A 20113-nucleotide genomic window follows, 5' to 3' on the forward strand; every position below is an offset into this window, starting at 1 on the left:
TTTTAAAAATTACTTTGACAAAATATTTAAACTTTGACATCAGAGGGACACAAGAAGATTGAACAAACTGTATTTTAAAAATTCAATACAAGGCGCACATAAAATCTAAAAGCCAATCGGGAAAGCCTATATTACTTATCAGCCGTTTTGTGTCAGTGACATTCGCTAACTTTAACATAGTCAATGTTGCGTTTACTTTGCAAATTTCAATTCAATTTTCAAACCTTTTCATAATTGTGATACATTAACAACATACTTTACAATAATTATTTATATATCTTTTCAACATGTATCATATTTTCACGACTATAAGGCGCACTTAAAAGTCTTAAATTTTCTCCAAAATAGACAGCGCGCCTTATAATCCAGTGTGCTTTAGATATGGAAAAAAATTAAAATGTGTCATTCATTGAGGGTGCGCCTTATAATGCGGTGCGCCTTATAGTCGTGAATATACGGTAGCCTGATTCCTCGCCATGTCAATATAGTTCGCTACAAACAAAACAGTTTGGAAATCCGTCAGAGTATTTTAGTGGCGAAAAAACTCATCTTGCAGTGACTGCAGTCTCGTCTGCCAGAAAAGTCCACTGCTTTAAAATGCCTGCTGGTTTCGAGCGCCGCTGCCCCCGCCTTTTCGCATCTAGCTGTCTATATATGGGATTTTTTAAAAAATGATGCAGCCTTGTGTACGACTTCTTTTCAAACCTATCTTTTTTTGGAGCATAACTGAATTAGGCTTCTAAATTAAAGTGCTCAAGACACCGATAAATACAAAGCAATAAACTAAATAAAGTTACATCCAATAATTACAATGTGAATATGAAGAACCAAAGCCAAATGCATTGCATTGATGCATTGATGCAATAATGCACACGTGTCAAAGTGGCGGCCCAGGGGCCAAATCTGGCCCGCCGCATCGCATTGTGTGGCCCGGGAAAGTAAATCATGAGTGCCGACTTTCTGTTTTAGGATCAAATTAAAATGAAGATTATAGATGTATATTATATTTCCTGATTTTCCCCTTTTAAATCAATAATTGCAATTTTTTCATCCATGTTTTTCTTTGTGTTTTTAGTTCAAAAAATATTTTGTAAAATCTAAAAATATATAAAAATGTTTTCTATTTTCCACTTTAATATGGAACATAATGATTAAAAGAGATTTTCTCTTACTAAGAAAAAAAGCTCAAATAAACATTTTTTTTAGATCTATAAAAAACGGAATATTCAGTACTTTTGATCTATTTCTTTTAATCAATTTATTTAAAAAAATCTAAATATTATATCTAAAATGGTCCGGCCCACATGAAATCGAGTAGACATTAATGCGGCCCGCGAACCAACCCGAGTCTGACACCCTTGCAATAATGCGTCTTATAATCAGGTATGAATGAAAATAAATTCACTCATCTCTAAGGGGCATCGCCTTAGTGTCCGAAAAATATAGAATGTAACAACATTTCGATTGCTTACAAAAATACAAATTTCATAATTCCATTTGGACTTCTGACATCTCGTCGCTCACAGTGGCAATCAGGCAAGGAAGCCGACACGGTCAAGAAATCTGTGACAACATTTAATTATGGGTCAGAAAAGGCCATTACTGTACTGCTTCCTTTTATTAGTACCTTGTTATTTCACTCTTTTGAAATATTGCACTCCAAAGCGTTTTGTGTCCATGGAAACTGCCACCGTTGCCCGTCTCCCGACGCAGCATTTTACAAAATGATACAAAATGTACCTTTTCTCAAACAGAGCGTGTCTTTTAATGAACAGCCAAATGGCAGCAAGTCTGAACATGAAATGCGCGATGTACTCTGTTGTTCTTGTTTGTTCACTATGCATGGTTTCTTTTTTTTTTGGTTAAATTTATTGGCAGCTTACATTGTGCATCGGTATGATGTAACACTACTTTCACCGCAGTCGATTTTCACTCCATACTGTGCCGTGGCAGGTTTTATTGATGATGACAATCAAGAATATCAGTGGTGAGGTTAGTGTTTTAACTATGAGTGATCCAGGGTTGCATGTTTGATATTGAATTTCCCACCAGCTGAGTAACAAATGGGCATAGAATTGTTTTAGTCCTGCCCAATGAGCACGTACGCCGTCCAAGCTTTCTCCCAAAGGAGTCGGTCGGGACAGTGCGGGGCTCACTTAGCTCATTTATTGAGCACACATAGTCATCATTTGGAGCAATTCCTTATTGTTTCCTTTGACTTGACAGCTGTGGAACAGATGAAATTGCCTCCAGCTGTCTGGCAACATGCCATTTCCGCGTCTGAGGGACTGAGATGAGAGTGTTATGTGTGACCCACATCCTGGTCCACGAACCTCAGTGAGTCCCCAGGTCATAACAGAATCAAAACAGTTTGTTCTTGTCTCTGGAGGTGTGTACTTCCGACTCCAAACTCTTCCTTTTTGCATATCAAGCCTCTTGCAGACAGAAATATATTCAAGGCTTCAGATTGAGAAATGTTTTGACACCACTGAGGAAGATAAGTTTGGTCTCTCTCTCAGGGACATGTTTCTATTTACACCACCTCCTGAAGAGGCGCTTAATCTTGTCAATGATTTGTGGTTTTAGCAGCAAAATCCTCCTCCCCTCGACCTCCTCTTTCTCACCCGTGTTCACGTTTATTATTTTCTTTGTGCCCGTCTTTACCTCTCACCTCGCCGCAGGTGCAATGCGGCTTTGGCAAAGGTGGTAAACATGTTTTGCAAAAGCAAATCCATTTTACAACATCCATTTTACGCCACTACACAAAGGAGTCATTTTAAAAAAAGGAAAAAAAAGCTAGTTTTTGCTTACACAAAAGTAAATATTGTCTCAAAATAAACCTTTATATCTTACTGAAATGATACCTATATATACTACATCTTTATATCTCTATATCTATATGGAAGGTCAAGGACAGAAATCTGAGAATATTCACAGTTTTTGTCTTTTCATTAAAAGACATTTTTAAAAAGTTGAAATATGTAGTTTTTCCCTTTTTCTTTTCATGAATATTACATTAATAAAAATGAAATATATGGAAAAAATTAAGAAACAAAGAGATAACATTTGATGTTTGCATTTTTCTAATTAAATAGCAAATTAAAACAAAAAAAAATTAGACTGATGTTCATTCGCCAACTCAGTCAAATGGATTGGACATCAAACTCGTCAATCGCAGTCAGTGAGTCTCAATAAAATTCATACGAAGAATTTTTGGTTTGTTTAATAATTGAGTAGATACAGATTAGTTGGCAGACAAAATAGCCCTCTGAAGAAAACCATAACGAGTTTGTGGCCTTCAACAAACATGATTTTGACACTCCTGCTATATGTCCTATACGGAATGCAATGTACATGGTGTGTTCACAGGTAAGGCTCAGGGAAGTGAGGGGCTCCTGTGCAGAGAGTAACCCTCGTGACAACAAACGAGCAGTAATCACTTTTAACGTGTTTTATTGTCAGCTTTTCACAGATTAGAACCACAATAATCTATCCTCTTCCATCCATCTCATTCCGAGCTGTTATTTTTGGCACCGGGATGCCGTCTTTTTGGATTAGTAGTTTTTCTAAGTGTTTTAGTAGGCTGCGTTGTGAGAAACAACCAGGGTACGCGGCCAGGTGTTTACTGCATTGTGCGTCTCTGGCGGAGGTACTGTTTGAGCAGGTTTCGTAAAGGACAAGAGTTGAATGCGATCACAAGTCCGAGTCAGCATCTTCTGGGTATGATTTGATCCAGGCATTACAAGTCCAGATAGAACATGAGCTAATCCGCTTCTGCAATGTTTACGTGTCTTATATCACAATCCAAGGGACACAAAGAAACAAGACACATTTTAGATGGAACAATAACACTGAATTATATCCGATCTAATGCCTATTGGTTTCAATAAATTTAGATTTAAATAGATTAATTCATTTTCAAGGTCATGATATTTGAGGTGCCACACCAACAACATTTCTTAATGTATTTTTTTCATGAACAATTCCTTAATGATGCAGTAAATCATATTTTGCCATGGTTTTAAATATCAGCAATATTATGGTATACATTGCTATGCATTATTTTGTTACAATGAGTGAATGAAATTCAGTATTTTTAATTTTTGGGCTTTTAATTGTCAAGTTATTAACAGCTAATTTCAGTTGCAACGGGGTGTGCTGGTTGACAAACACGAAGAAAGGGAACTTTTTAATGATCCAATAAAATCAAGAGCGATGGAGGAAACATATTTTCTTCATGTTAAAACCTTTAAAACATTCCATTCATTATAAGAAAGAATGGTGGAATTTTCATTTGTTTGAAATTACTTTCGTCAGATAGTACAAATGTTCAAATGCAGTCTGAAAAATCATTGGGGAATACATAAGACACACGTTTATATATGTGCAAATATATGTGTATATGTGTGAGTTTATGTGTGTACATATATAGGTATGTGTGTTTGTGTGTACATGTGTGTTTATGTGTATATATGTGTATGTGTATAGTTATGTATGTATACATGTGTATACGTGTGTGTATGTATATATATAGATATTTAAATATATATATATATATGTCTATTAATATAGGTATATATATCTCACCGCACACACACATATATATATATTTAGATATCTATCTATATATATACATACACACACATACACATGTATACATACATAACTATACACATACACATATATACACATAAACACACATATATAAAAAACACATACATATATATGTACACACAAACACACATATACATACACACCCACACACACACATATATATATATATATATATATATATATATATATGTATGTATATATATATATGTATGTATATATATATATATATATATATATGTATATATATATATATATACATATATATATGTATATATATATACATATATATATGTATATATATATATGTACCCCACACAGTTCCATCATCTTACTACTAAACAAGTTAAGTAAATCTGCTCGAGTGATATATAACAGATTTCATAGAGTATATGTACCAAAGGGGCTGCTGACACACCAGCAGAAAGTCATCATTCTCCCTGTGGGTGTATATTGACTGATGAGTTTCATTTTCACCTATCATTTCTCTGGCTAATTTTACACATTTCAATTAGTTCCAGGTATTCTTGAGTGAGCCTGTGATTAGAAACTGTGGGTGCTTGGCACTCACTGTTAGAGGTGCGCGTTACATCTACTGTCACTCTTACGTGATTGTATACTTTCTGGCTGGCGTGAGGGGTGTTACAACTTTTGTTGCAGCCATCCTCCATGGCCGTATCTAGATTCTCCCAGCAATGTGATGAAGATGACTCTCTGAAGGGATAATGACATGTAAGCAGGTTTCTCAAATAGATGTCCCCCACATTTAATCCCACCCAACGTCTTGTCGCTGGCATGCGAATCTCTGAGGAAGAAAAGCAGCGTTATATACAGACAAGATCGGGCAGCTAGGTTTTTCCAGTCCGTCAGGCTGCAGCCACTGTGATGCACAAAGAGACAGTTAGTCAGAGTGGCCAGTTCTCAAGCAGACTGGAACAAACACTAACATCGGTGTACACGCTAAACTACGGCCGTGGGTGGCACTAGAATAACCCTGTTAAAAGGCAATGAACTCTCTCATGTTACGATTTGAGCTATATTGTGATTGTCATGGTTTACTACGTTTTCAAGCCATCTAGTCCATTCTTTCTGGCAAACAAAACTGAATTTAGCCATGCGTGTGTGCTGTCAGCATTTTTTCTTTGAATGACAGACAAAACCTTTATCATGTGCATCTTTGGGTGTCTATTACTAGCCAATGACTTAATAAGCACAAAAGGCGGATTCTAAATTTAGTGAAGTGGAGGAAAATGGACTGTTTTTTCCGGACCATAAGTCACACGTTTTCCCTAGTTTGGCTGGGCCTGCAACTTATACCAAAGTGCGACTAATATTTTTAATTTTTTTTCTCCCACTATGATGGCCAATAGCTTATATATTGTTTTTTTTTTAACGCTATGTAGATATTTTATCAGTTGTTCCCTATTTTACTATTACTGCAATGTACAAAGTTTGTTTTTGGTATCTGATCATTTGAAAATAAATATATATATATATATATATATATATATATATATATACACACACATATACGCACACACATACACACACACACACATATATATATATATGTATATATATATATATATATATATATATATATATATATATATATATATATATATATATATATTTAGATAACTTTATTCGGGAAATTTCACTGTCACAGTAGCAAAAGGGTGAGAATACAGACACAGGAAAAGACATTGTAGACTACCTAGCGTCGAACTTTAGCAGAGGAACAAATGCCTCCGTTTAAACACCATACGCTAAAGAGTACTAATACTTTAAAGATAATGTACATTGGTCAATCTGGCTATACTTGCTGTGCATACTATAAGATCACCAAAAGCTGATTCATCTGCAGTACAGTAATCTCAGAAAGTGGTTCTAGCGTGCTATTGTTACTTACTTACAATAAAGAGTATGTTAAAGCTAGACGTGTAAAATATCAAGGTGGCAGGTCTGCAGCTGCAAAAGTGCTCCTTTATCTTCATAAGGTCACAGCAGAATAGTGAAGGGTAGTTTGATAACGAAAAAAGATTTCGAAAAGTGAATTAGTTCAGCCATGAAGGGAATTGAGTAAGTGACCTGGCGCTAAGCTGGCTGGTTTGAACAGCTGTCTGGAGAAGTAGAGTCCCGTTAGTCTTTTGTTAAATAGGGGATTTCAAACTGTTCTTAGGTGTAACATTTATGGGATTTAAACAATGGAACGAAAGGTTGACCAGGGCAGTGGTTCAACTACTGTCAAACGCTTTAAAAACAAAACAAAACAAAAAAATCCTATGATAGTGGCGAAACAGAAAAGCATTTAACACTTGCCTTCCTCTCTGCATAGAAAGTCGCCGCACATTTTTCCAATGCTGGATTATTGTGACCTACAGCCAAGAGAAAATAAAAGTAAAACAAATGTCAGGCCATTCCACTGTTGCTTCATGTTAACAAAATCTTGGGAATTGCTCTGAATATGATATTGAACAATATAACTTTGATAAATGATTGTCCTGATGAAAACAGATTTCTTCAACTCAGTATTCTCATTCAATTGTGCTAATGTACGCATTGTTGTGTCTCTTGGGTGTACATGTATGTATATAATCACATGTGCACATGGCTCTGCAATTTATTAGATAAGTAGTGAATGAGTACTGAGGCGTAATTATAGACTCCAAACAACAGGAAGCCATAATCTTTTCTTTATTCCCTTGCACAATCATTTTTTTCAAATGGAAAATGTCAGTATCCCTAAATAGCCTTGTATGATGTTGTTTTAGATTTTAAGTCATGTGGATAGTCTTGAAAAAACATCATTCGACCTTCAGTCTGAATTACAAACTTGAGTTGCTCAACAAAAAATTGGTGGCAACCAACCCCCATTCCACATTTATGTATCGATATTGTCTGCTGTCCTCCAGAACGGTCAAATAAGGAAATATAAATGCAAAAATAATCATCACCCTCTAGTTTTTATGCAAATACGACTATCGACAAGCCTGACACTTAACACATATTGAGCCGAGGGTGATGAAGGAGTGTGAGTGCAGCAGGGAGATAAGTGGTAGAATTGAGAGGAAGAATTGGTCAAACAGACAAAATGATAAAATAGAGAGGAGAGGCTAAATAGAATTAAAAGGAATAAAAGACAAAATGGAAAGAAAGAGTGATGGCTGGTTTATTGTGCTCGCTTTTCAGAACCAGCAACCATAAAGGCGGATAGAAAGTAGTACAAAGTCATGGATTCAATGTGAGTACGTGTATGAAGGCTGACCGGTCTGTTTCGTTGTGTGGGCTGCTTGAGTGGCTCTTTACGAACAACGCACACACACACCCGTGCGCTTTCCACCTCCACAGATAGGCTTCTTGAATATTTATCAGAGCAATTTTTAATGAGTTGACACATCTGCTCAGAATGTCGTACATATTCTCACGTTTCGTGCAAGCTTAGCAGCTATTCCGCCGTCAACTCATTCCTTATCAGTATGCGGTGCAGTGACCCATTCTGTGGCCCGGTCGCATCTCCAGGGCAGAGAGCGGTACGCTTTCTCAAAAGGCTACCACTGTGCGAGGAATGGTTTTAACATCGTCACATGGCGTATTACTGTTCAATCGACGCTAGGACGGAACTGTCTCATGGCAGAGATCATCGCTAAGATGACTCGTTGTTTCTTTTAGCTTTTATTAGAGCGACACTTCATCCCCCCAAGAAACTAACGTAAATGTCAATTCCAAATATGCATCAGGAAGCCGATCACAAGCTTTCCAACCAAAAGGTGGTCTATTGCACAGTCATGTAGTCAAGATGTGCACAAACCATTCTGCAGCCAGTGTGGATTTATGAGAGTGAGAGCAGTACATGTTGCTATAGGAACAGAGTGCTGTTCACTTAGTACATATTGTTTATTAACCAGCGTTGCACCGAAACTTTTTTTGGTCCCCCATACCGATTCCGCTACCCAGATGTCTGGTATCAGCCGATGCCGATACTCGACCGATACCACAAAAAATTCCTTATTGGTATTACCACTTAACATGTACATTTATCCGCCATGTAAAGAATAGGCCCATCCTTCGCTCCCCCCAAAAAATCCCACTTATTTTTTATCATCTTCAGTGTTTGTAATCATTGGCCATCTTGGCAATTGTGAGCTGTTCCTTCTTTTAAAGCTGTGTTTGTAACTGCCCACCATCTGTGAAAGGATAACCAGAGTTTGAGTCTTGAAGTATACATATAGCGAAGAATTGGCACTTTATTTGTTATTATTCAATGACACCTATGCCTGCAATTTCATGGCACATCCTTCCCAGTTCAAATCGATTGGATATATGCTAGTAATGAACTCATATACAGTATATTCACCTCATAAGGATCTGATGAACCACATGATTGTATAGCGATCATTTTAATGGCACTGAAAGAGTTAAAGAATCTTCATGTTTGATTGAATGACTGATATGTTGTGTGTGTGTTGTTGTGCCATTTGAATCCCGACCTGCGTTCCAACGGCCGGACAGTTGCAGGAATGTGCGTCCTTTTGGCTATTATGGTGAGATTTATAGCTGACATAAATTGGAATTTCGGAGCAGCGCCAATTACACAGCTGTGGCCTCCCATCACCTGCTTTGTCACCTTTGACAGCAAAAAATATGAGCCATGTTGGCCTTGACATTCACTAATGACTCACTTCATTGTTCATATGGGTCCACTTAGTACCTGCTTTTTCTGTTCTGTCTGAGTAACTACCCGAGACATTGTGTTCTTACCTAATTGGCGAATGCCTCATTGCATCTATGAGGAATCAGTCCTAAAAATATTCATGGGACTCCAGTGCTTTGACAATTCCGTGCATTTGAAGGAAATGTGTCCTCATCCTTCAGCGTTTTGCGTTGTCCTTTTCAGTTGAGTATTGTTTAAAAGATTGCTATTCTTCAAGTTAAATACAATATTTTCTCAATATTAATTGGGTGCATCGTCAACTTAGTCAGCTCGTTGTTTAAGAAAAAAATCTCAATCACTTCAACAAACAAAAGGGGGGGGGGAGACTTTTTGCACCGGTGAATCGTAATATAACATAAACAAATTTAAATGAACTTGAATTACGATGCAGACACACTGAAAAATAAGTTTAATCTAACCTTACACTAAACTTAATTCTAATTTTGTTTGACATTTTTATACCTTCTATACCGGGTTGGTTGTTTGCCCCGCCTCCACCCTGAGTTTCAGATGCAACCCATTGATGTTAGTTTGCTTTTGTATTCCCTTTCAAAATATTCCCAAAATGATGCACACAAATGTCCTCACAATAGGATAACGCACGGCCACTTGCCAATGAGAAATAATATATACTACTCCTCGTAACAGCGATTGCTCTGCCATTCGCGCTGAGTCACGGGAAAAAAAACACTGTAAAAAACGCAACCCTCCGCCCAGTGCTCGTAGATATCTGTTATACACGAAAGAGATGTGGCAAAAAAGATAAACAGCCTCATGTTTTGGCCACCTGGCTTTCTCGCATCTCAAAATTTTTTCTCGTAGCTAGAGATAATTATTTGCTTGAAATTTTACTTGTATCTCGAGGTACCACTATATATATATATATATATATATATATATATATATATATATATATATATATATATATATATATATATATATATATACACACATACATATAATACCAAGCCCAATTAAAATTGTTGATTAATGAAATGTTATTGGTTGTTTCTATGACTTTGTGAGTCAGAATGTGGGGGCCTGCGGGCTTTTGGTCTGCTAGGGACTAACTGCAGTCTACCCGTGTGTAAATGATACGGCTGCTGTGTGCGCTGGTGTGTCTAATAGCGCAAATGGTGGGTGAGATGAGAGGGCTGTCTGACAGGGAAATAGTAACATTTAGGGTACGTTGGGAAATTTACCCTGGACTCTCCGGAAACCTGGAGTTTTGTTGGAATTAGAGTGTCACACTCTATGGGTGCCGTGCGTGAGTGATGGTCAAGTGTGCCGTAAGAATTTACAAGGATTCATAAATTGTAATATTCTGAGAGAAAAGTCTGAGATTAAAATCGAACTACTATGAGACTAAAATTGAAATAGGACAAATATTACATCATAGATTGTGCAAGAATTTTGTTGCTTGTTTTTATGTTGTTTCACGGGCTTCAACTTTTGTTGACATTAAGTCAGTGACCATAAAATTTCTATGCATAATGTTAGGAGATTTAAGTAATATAGTGAGTAAAAAAAAGTGATAATCTTACGAGCTCTGTTCTTTGTTCCTGACAATTTTTTTGAGGACATTTATTTAAAGTCGTTGGTGGTAGAGTTATGAGTGGCCTATAGTTCTTCACTTCATCACTATAGATCCTCTTGACTATATATTGATGTGTGCGTGTGTGTGTGTGTGTGTTCAAGCCTTTGTAATATATATTGTGTATCTCTGTGTCCATCAACTGTGCCTATATGTGAGTGCATGTAAGTCTCTTTTAATTGTTGCCATGGAAACAGAGTGCTGCCAGCGAGGTCCAGATTCATCTCGAGCTCTCGCGCCCTCTCACTGTGTGATTGGCTCTCTCCTGTCCCTCCTTCTTGTCTGTCTTAAATTACTTTTTCCTTTTTTTGTCTTCTCTTGTCGTGTTTTTCCTCTTTACTTTCATCTTTCTTGTATCTCATCAAGGTCCTCTTTGGTTTACGCTCCTTGTCTTTCCTCCCACTGCGCCCTTCTCCCTTTCTGTCTTTTTCTCGCCTCAGCCTCTTATCATCCCCTTATAATTCCTTCCCTCCCACCTCTCCCTCCTTCCTGGGGAGGCGTGTGCAGTTGACTATTAACACAGGGACCTGTAATTAGTGCTGACGAACCCCTGGCAATTAGTTTTCCCTAAAGAAGTTGTTCTGTCATCTCCGCATAAGTCCCTTTATCTTCCTCGCATTATCTGTCCTGTTTTTCTCATTCTGTCTGTCAATTCTTGTGGCATTAGCTGTCAGCCTTTTTAGCCTGATTATTGTTTTTTGGTTCTTTGTTCCTACCATTTGCCTACTGAATGCATGAACAAAATGCTGTAGATACACACAATGCACCATATTTATAAGTAGTTACACCACCACTGTCCTGGGTATGTCAGCCCACAAAGCTGCTGCGAACATGTTCCCACCGACTGTACACCTACTCTGACAATACATATGCTGTTATACGCACTTCATTAAATACTATATTGCACGGGAAAAAAATAATAAGACCCACCCCTTCGTCAATTCATTTATCTGTCTATTTTTGAAGGATTGCAACTTTTTGTTTTAAGAAGATCCAGCTCTGCATTTTCCATTCCAAAGACCAAAAACAGTAGTCTTTCATTTAAATAAACCGTCACATAGTGACATTTTTAAAACTCTTAATTGAGTTAAATACTTTCAAGTCTTATAAAATGCCCTAAGATTTATTCTAACTTCTGTACGCCCATCCATCCTGATGAATTACACACTGGATTGTTCACCAGACAAACTCAGGGCATATAAAGAGACGGGCAACATTTTTCCTACACGACAACTATAATGGGGTGAAAAGGAAAAATCTTTTCATGAGAGCCCTTTGGTGTACGTGGCGACTGCCTTTTTGGGGGACTAAAAACGCAAAAATCACCTTAACAATATTATTTTCCAGTGAAGTACTGATGACGACAACGCTCCTAACCAGTGATTGTTCACGTAGTAACCTTCTCCATGGCCTAACTGCGTTCAATGCTATTCATGACTATTTACTACGCTCATTACAGAAAGTCATTTCGAGCAGAAAAGAACAATTCAGCGCACCCATTAACTTTTTGGTGCACCGGAGATGCGGCGGGGAGATTGAATGTGTGAACGAGACCTTGGAGGACTTGATCATTTGAGGTTTCATGCACTTTTGTGTTTCTGTAAGCACCCAGATTTACTCAAACAAAATGGACGCGTAAATGTGGAATTAAAAAAACAGCAACTTGCCACTTTTTTTTTCTTAAGTTTTTTTTTCTTAAATCATGCAAGTTAATCACTACACACCATTACTGAGTTTAATTCTTACCAAGATTTTGGAGTCTATCTTATGCCCCTGACAGTTGAATGAATGTCTGCAGGCGTCAAACTGGCGGCCCGGGGGCCAAATCTGGCCCGCCGCATCATTTAGTGCGGCCCGAGAAAGTAAATGATGAGTGCCGACTTTCTGTTTTAGGATCAAATTAAAATGAAGAGTATAGATGTATATTTAATTTCCTGAGTTTTCCCCCTTTTAAATCAATAATTGTAATTTTTTAATCAATGTTTTCTGTGTTTTTAGTTCAAAAATCATTTTGTAAAATCTAAAAATATATAAAAAAGCTAAAATAAACATTGTTTTAGATCTATAAAAAACTGAATATTCAGGGCTTTTAATCCAGTTCTTTTAAACCATTTATTAAAAAAAATCTAAAATCTAAAAATCTAAATATTATATCTAAAATAACATGAAATCGAGTTGACGTTAATGCGGCCCGTAAGCCCACCCAAGTCTGACACCCTTGCTGTAGGCTATGTTAACAATATAAGGTCATTTATTGAATAAGTATCAAACAAGTTCAAAGAAAAACACATTTTATAATAATATTGTTAATCATTTAGTCATGAAAGCCATGTTCTTATTTGGGTCTGCATCATTCCGTCCATAGTGCAAGTAAATCCTAGTTAAAGATAGCTTCCGCTATATGTATTGCCTCACCACAGTCTTTATGCGAGGAAACCATTTTTGCTTTCTTTTCACCCCCATTCATACATACCGGGAGCTTCATGAGTCAGTTCTGATCTATTATTATTTTCCCCGAAACATTTTAAGAGCCAAAACTCTAACACCAAGCAACTGAATGACAAGGGCCAATAGGAACAAAGCAAGTGGTTACGAAAAATCTGTTGTAGTCCAACTTCTGTCTCCTATTTTTCTTGCTTTTAAAAAAGGCTGTTTGGTCTTAGGAGTAGTTTCTGTGGGGGGCTTTGCCCATCCACAAAATGGCAACAATAAACAAAAAATCATAACTCCAGACTCAAAAACAACATCAATAACATAACACCCAACCTTGTGGAAAAATCTTCCCAAAAGCTTCAAGCTGCCTGTCATGACACTTTTGTCCATATACGGTGCTGTACATAAAAAAGACATGTTGACATTTTTCTCCAGCTGTGTTGCTTTTCTCTTTTTCATTCTTTGCGTTCTCCTTCTCGCCATCTGTACCCTCTGTGCTTCCAAAATTATAAGTGACAGTCGCGAGCATAACATGACGGACAAAAAACAACAACTTTTTGACAAACTAGGCCAAAAGGGTGATTTTTTGACAGTTTGTGGGAAGAGGGATTATACATAGGCAACTGTCAATCATTTCATGTCAATTTTCCTCACATTATCATCTCATTTCCTGAATTGACTTATTTCCAACAGTGTGTTAAAGGAACAAGCATTTCAGAAGCTCTTTTCGATATATAGTGGTAACTCTACTTACGAAAATTAATTGGTTCCAGAAGTGGTTTCATAACTTGAATTTTTCGTAAGTAGAAACGCATTTAAATGGAAAAAGGCCAGCGAGGGTGTTGGGACAGCCATTGGGAGGCCAGCAAGCTCTTGGGAGCTAGCCAATGGGAGACTGACTCCGAGGCCAATTTTTCCCATCGAAAAGTTTTGCATGCTGAATATTTCGTACATAAGAGGCAATACCAACGTATTGTTCTTACTGTAGATGTGGCATTCCTATTTTCCCTTTCTCTCTTTTTCTGCCAAGAAGATGGTATTTTATCCAGAGGGAGAATTCATGTTCTCCATTATACATACCATAATGTTACTTCAGAGAATTCCACATCCATTATTGATTGCTGTGCTGGTTCTATGTAAACTATATGGCATCATATCATGTAAGAGTGTTTATATGCACTATTCATGTTTGTCAAGCGCGACCTTTTCTCCGATCCCTGATTTTGTGTTTCTAGCTTGTTTTTCCACTGGGGCTGCAACTCCTTCTTCACTCCTTCCCAATCGTGCCTGTAGAAAGAAAGACATTGACATGCACTAATTCACATAAGCCATGTAGCCTCCCAACAATCCACTTTACTCAATCAATGTTGCATGATTCTGCGTTCACTTCTGTCTCCTATTCCAACCTCTTTCTCTCCTCTTTGTTAACGTGATGTTTCTTCTCTCCCTTTTCCCTACAGGTACTTCTCACCACCTTCTCCACCATGCCTGTCAGCGGCTGCCCCTCCACCCTTCGCATCCATGCCGGGTTCTGCACCTGCCCCCCCTCTGTTGTACAGGAGCAAGGGAGGCGAGTCCGACACATCCACCCACCCCTGCCTCCATCACTGCCCTGCCACGCCGTCTCACTTGGTGTCCTTCTCCTGCTGCTTTGCCTTCTTCACCTGCCCCCCGCTTGTCAATCACGGAGAGAGAAAGGCGGTGGAGGAGGTGGCGGTCACTACATTCCCATCCCGCCTCCCCCTCCGCACCATACGGCTCTGCCCAACATCCTGCGTGGCCTAAGCATCGCCGTTGTCCTGGTGGGTAACTCCAGTGAGATGGCGCTGGCCGGTGCTCGTGAGAAGGAAGACTTCCTGCACATGGCGCCCAATGTCGAGATCCTGACCATGAACGAGACAGACCCGAAAAGCATCATTAAAAGCATCTGTGACTTAATGACGGAGCATTGGTTACAAGGTGTGGTGTTTGGAGACGACACTGACCAAGAGGCCATTGCCCAGATCCTGGACTTCATTTCAGCCCAGACCCACATCCCCATCCTAGGAGTCCGCGGAGGTTCATCCATGATCATGGCTGCTAAGGTAATACACAAAACCTTTCAAACTTTACTTTTAATGCTTAAAGTTGGCCACATTTATAGTATGCCGCTTTATTTTATTATTTGTGCTTCTTGAATTCTGTTTCCTTCTACTTGGCTAGTCTTTAGGCAGGCTTAATATTTATGAATACATGGCTAATATCTGATACGTTGTGTTTGTGTAAGTGGCAGCTGAGTGTTTTAGAGCATGCTGTGGAGAACCACATTGAGAACAAGTATCTGTTGGAATAGTTGTCCTTTCTTGGAGAGTTAAAGTGGCTTTGGCTAATAAATCATTTGTTTGTGGTTGATGGGGTTCTTTTCAGGGCTTTCAAAAACGCTATATATGCAATGCTATATATCTGACTTTGCCTGTATCTAGAATTTGAGCCTTTTCTTCAAAGTCCTCATCCAGTTCACACTTGCGTATCCATCTGCTTGAAATAATAAGAATTGGAATATGCTGAGTAGTGTTGTGTCTTGTGCTTACAGTCGGCTAGTTGGCATGTGATTTTAGTGCCTTGGCGAGGCAGGTTTCTTTTCCACCCACTGAGGCACTTTCTTCCAGTTTTGGTGCCATCAGGTCCAGGTCATCAGTTGCACCAGCACACAGATGAGCTTTAGTGACAAGTCGGGGTCAGCGGGTGCCACTAAAGCTCGTGTTTCTGCCCCTTTTGATTAGAGAATTATGGAGAGATAGAATGGTACAATCCTCTTCCATTTTCAACTGTTTTAATCACGAAGCTTTTCTCACCCAGTCTTACATTTTCAGATCTGAGTGTCATTGTGCTTTTTCACCTGACCTAACTAATGACTGCTTATTGCTAAAAGCAACTCCTAAAAAAGGATGAATCTGTAATATGTGTGTGTCAACATTATCGACACTGCAGTATTCATTATTTTTTATTATTATTAAAGGGCCATTTCGTCTGTAAAGCAAAGTGGAAAAAGCACTATTTTGTGGCATAAGGTTGAAATAGATTTCCCCCGTCACCAGCAGAGTCCACCTCTCATGAGAGCTTTCTCCGGGTGTTATCAGGACTTAAGAGAGCTAAGACAGGGCTGCATTAAGGCTTTTCTCCAAACAGATTTGTGTTCGACTAATGGCCTGAGACAATTCTCTAGCGTAAATACGATAGAGGAGGACTTGCGGAAGGGAGGAAACAAAACATGGGGAGTGAAGAAATTCAAGGATGAAATGAGGTGGTAAAAGTTATAGGAGACCAGAAAATAGGGTCTTAGGAAAAAAAAAACACATTTGAAGGGGAGACATCGGTATTAGAATAGGCATGTTATTTTATTACACATGGAAAGGAGGGAAGTTGACATGGTATGAATCTCAAAGAGAGAATTTCAGCACTCAGATTTTTGCATTATATGGAGAATAGAGGGGAATAGGGGTACACTGTCGATTGGTCGCCCGGAAGGTAAGTGATAATTACCATTTAAATCGTTAAATCGTTTAAATCGCTCAAATTCCCTAAATACAAACTGCAAATTACTATTTAGTCATACTTAATGCCCTAGTAATTATTAGGCTAAAGAAAAGCTCCACATTTCTCGGACTTTTATTGTTTTTTGTTGGAAAACTTGTTAAGACCCTGACTGACGTAGCTTCTTAAAGGGACAACGCATGTACATACAAACTCTTATACACTCACACGTCGGCTCAGTGAAACTGCTCATGGCCATTGTTGACTTTTATTGATGCGTAGACCGTGTTGTTTTACCTTGTTTTGTCGCCGGTCTTTTGGTCGCACGTTGTCGCGGTCGGGGCGACCAAAAGACCGGCGACCAAAAGACCGGCGACCAAAAGACTGCGACCAAAAGGCCGGCGACCAATAGACCGCACACGGGGAATAGGAGAACAGTACAAGATGGTTCCATAAAATATATATCTAGCTTGGCATGACTGGAGTCTCATGTGAAGAGTCAAACTGAATTAGTCTTGTAGTTTCAACTCATATTCATTGCCAAGATGCAGTGTATGTGTAATAAAGTAAAAGACTTGTAGAGATTATGAGACAGAGAATAGTACTCTCATTTGGTCTTTTGAACAAACTGAGGTTTATGAATAATTCCTCAACAATTGGAGAGAAAATGTTGTCGTAGCTTGAGGTAAGTTAGCGGAATACACGAGACCAGCGGTATAGTGGTTCACTTGCTGCCTTTATTTTCTTTGGTTGAGCAAAAACACCCACAATTGTTGATTCAAATATGGAGTGTTCCAAACACAATAACATTTGAAATATGAGTAAGTACATATTGAGTAGGTGTCACATTGGTGGGAAGAAAAAAAATCAAAAACATATCCAAACATTCAAACAAAGCAATATCCTGAATATTCGTTCATTCATTTATTTTTCTTACTGCTATACTCTAGGAAAGTTTATGTTTGTTATGGATTCTTGGATTGTTAGAGTTTGTTCCTTTGTGACATTTGAATTTGGGCCATGACAGCACAAAGTGGTGGAAAGAATACAATATTTAAGACAGCGCTTTTGCACTTTATTTTTTTCTTCAACATTTCACTTTTTATATAATATATTTAGAGATTTATTTAAGACTTATGAAATGATTTGGGCCATTTAAAAAAAACACCATATTCACATTTTTTGGGCAGTCGACGGAACTTTAGCATTAAATTTAGAGTAAAAGCCACTACTCCTTGCTTAGTGTAGTTTATGCTAAAATGATGGATATTAGTGTGAAGTGCAGCTGTGCTCATAAGATAGTACAAGATTAGGAAGTAATCCAGCAGTTTACGGCTGTGCATGTCCTTGTAAAACTGCATTCGTTCCAAATTGTGTATTATTAACTTGCCAGTTACCACTCTTGAATGCATTGCCGATTTCAGCACCACTCTGCATCTCGTCCTACTAAAAGCATGTTTGCATCCGCAATCCGCACATCTAAAGCTTATGGCTAATGTTCATATCACAATGACATGCTTAGCCATTTTTATTCGCTTGTCTAGAAGGTATGGCTGTGTAATGGTACAAATAGCTGTAGTTGTCGCTGATCACCCCAGGGCTACTACATTCTATGAGCAGCCAGCTAATCTACGAGCCGCTGCCGCTGAAGGATCCCGATAACATCCACTCCTTCGCATGCTTTAAATGCAGGCTCATCAGCAATTAAAAAAAAAAACAGATAACGCAGCCAAGCTTGATGACCTGGAGGAAAGTGTACTGTAATATGAATAACGCATGCATGCACGCAAATACTATATATGCTGGCAAACCTGAGGTTTGTGCTGGCATACACCCACACATTAGATGAGTACATGCAAAAACATGTGTTTGGAGGCTACTGTAGGAATTTAAATGGCATACAACATGAATTTAATTTTTTTTCGGCAAGTCAAGCACAGTAATCAATCAAAACATATTGATTTTCGGGACGAGATCTATGCAAATGATAACAGCCCGTAAATGCCACAATGTGTGCATAAATGGCGGAAAATATTTTCGTCTTTGTTGGTCAATTAGTTGTCAATTCAACCATTAAGAACCCCTTATCTTCGGAGAAAAAGAAACTTAGATTTTGGGTCATTTAACTTTGATCACATGACCGGGGGCCGTATTTGCTTACACTAAGATTTCTGGCACTTGCTCGGTAATTAGTCGCACTGTTGTTCTGCAAACAAGATGGGAGTTTCGTAAGGTGACGCCCACTGCCGCCCTAAAAATTCAGCTTGTTAGAAAGACAAATTGAGCTTTTAAAGAAGTACTTCTTTGGGAGTATTCCAAGCAAATTACCCTGAACTATGTTTCTTGCGAGGAACATTAGTCCTGGCTCCTGGCGTTCAAGGGTGGCTTCCTTGAAAGTCATTGGTATTACATTGTTTTCTTGTCAACATTGAGTAACCTGTCCATTCTCTGTCCTCAAGTTTAATATTTTGTAGTTAGGACATTTACATTGTTTTTTAAATGGCACAAAAAGACATGACTGTTTTTATGTCACAACCTTTACGTACAATGTCTTGAATGACAATACAAAAATACTATGCAATGTTAACACTGTAAAATTAAGGAAAAATGAGATTTAGGACAATAACCACTTCACCTGTTGCTTCCGATTGGCTCGACAGACTGACCTGATTAAGCGGCAGTCTGGATTTTCAGCAAAACACAAGTCCTGTATTTTCATCCATACTTTATGTGAATGACATTTAAATTCTTCATCTCGGCTAAAATGAAATTGGGCACGAACCAGTAACTACGTAGCTACACTACCACTTGATGTTCGGACATTTAACCATAGTTGCAGATGGATGCAGGGAGATATTGGCCGTCATCAGTTTGTACAAATGGATTCTATTTTTTCTAATCCAGATGAATCGACCAAAATGGATAATGACCAAGATGGACTTAACCAATGCGGAAATACTTTTTTTTTTTTAATCAGGAAAGGAAATTCGTATGTGTGACTACTGTAGGTTTGTCATTTGGAGGGTTAATTCAAAAAGTGCGAGCTAAAGTAATGTAAATATATATATTTTTTAATTTTCTGCTTTTAAGTTCAATTTAACAAGTTTTTCCCCCCAGTTGGTCTGAACATAAATGTCCCTGTGCTCATTTCCCCCAATTAATGTCCTACAATAGGGCCCATTGTTGTGCTAATCGCGGAGGTACTGAACTCATTTAATATAATGTGTCTCCTACTCGGCACCACTTCA

The 20113-nt window shown here is 38.2% G+C and overlaps 1 protein-coding gene across 3 annotated transcripts in view; it reads left to right on the plus strand.

The window, feature by feature from the left end:
* The window catches only part of grin2ba (glutamate receptor, ionotropic, N-methyl D-aspartate 2B, genome duplicate a), a 133202-nt gene that overhangs the window by 25117 nt on the left and 87972 nt on the right, over positions 1-20113 (plus strand). For all 3 annotated transcript variants that reach the window (XM_077618510.1, XM_077618511.1, XM_077618512.1), the window contains one exon: positions 14813-15436. In XM_077618510.1, the coding sequence (XP_077474636.1) occupies positions 14813-15436 (624 nt within the window). The remainder of the gene's footprint in view (positions 1-14812; positions 15437-20113) is intronic.

The sequence above is a fragment of the Stigmatopora argus genome, chromosome 14 (assembly GCF_051989625.1).
Source record: "Stigmatopora argus isolate UIUO_Sarg chromosome 14, RoL_Sarg_1.0, whole genome shotgun sequence".
Lineage (NCBI taxonomy): Eukaryota > Metazoa > Chordata > Actinopteri > Syngnathiformes > Syngnathidae > Stigmatopora > Stigmatopora argus.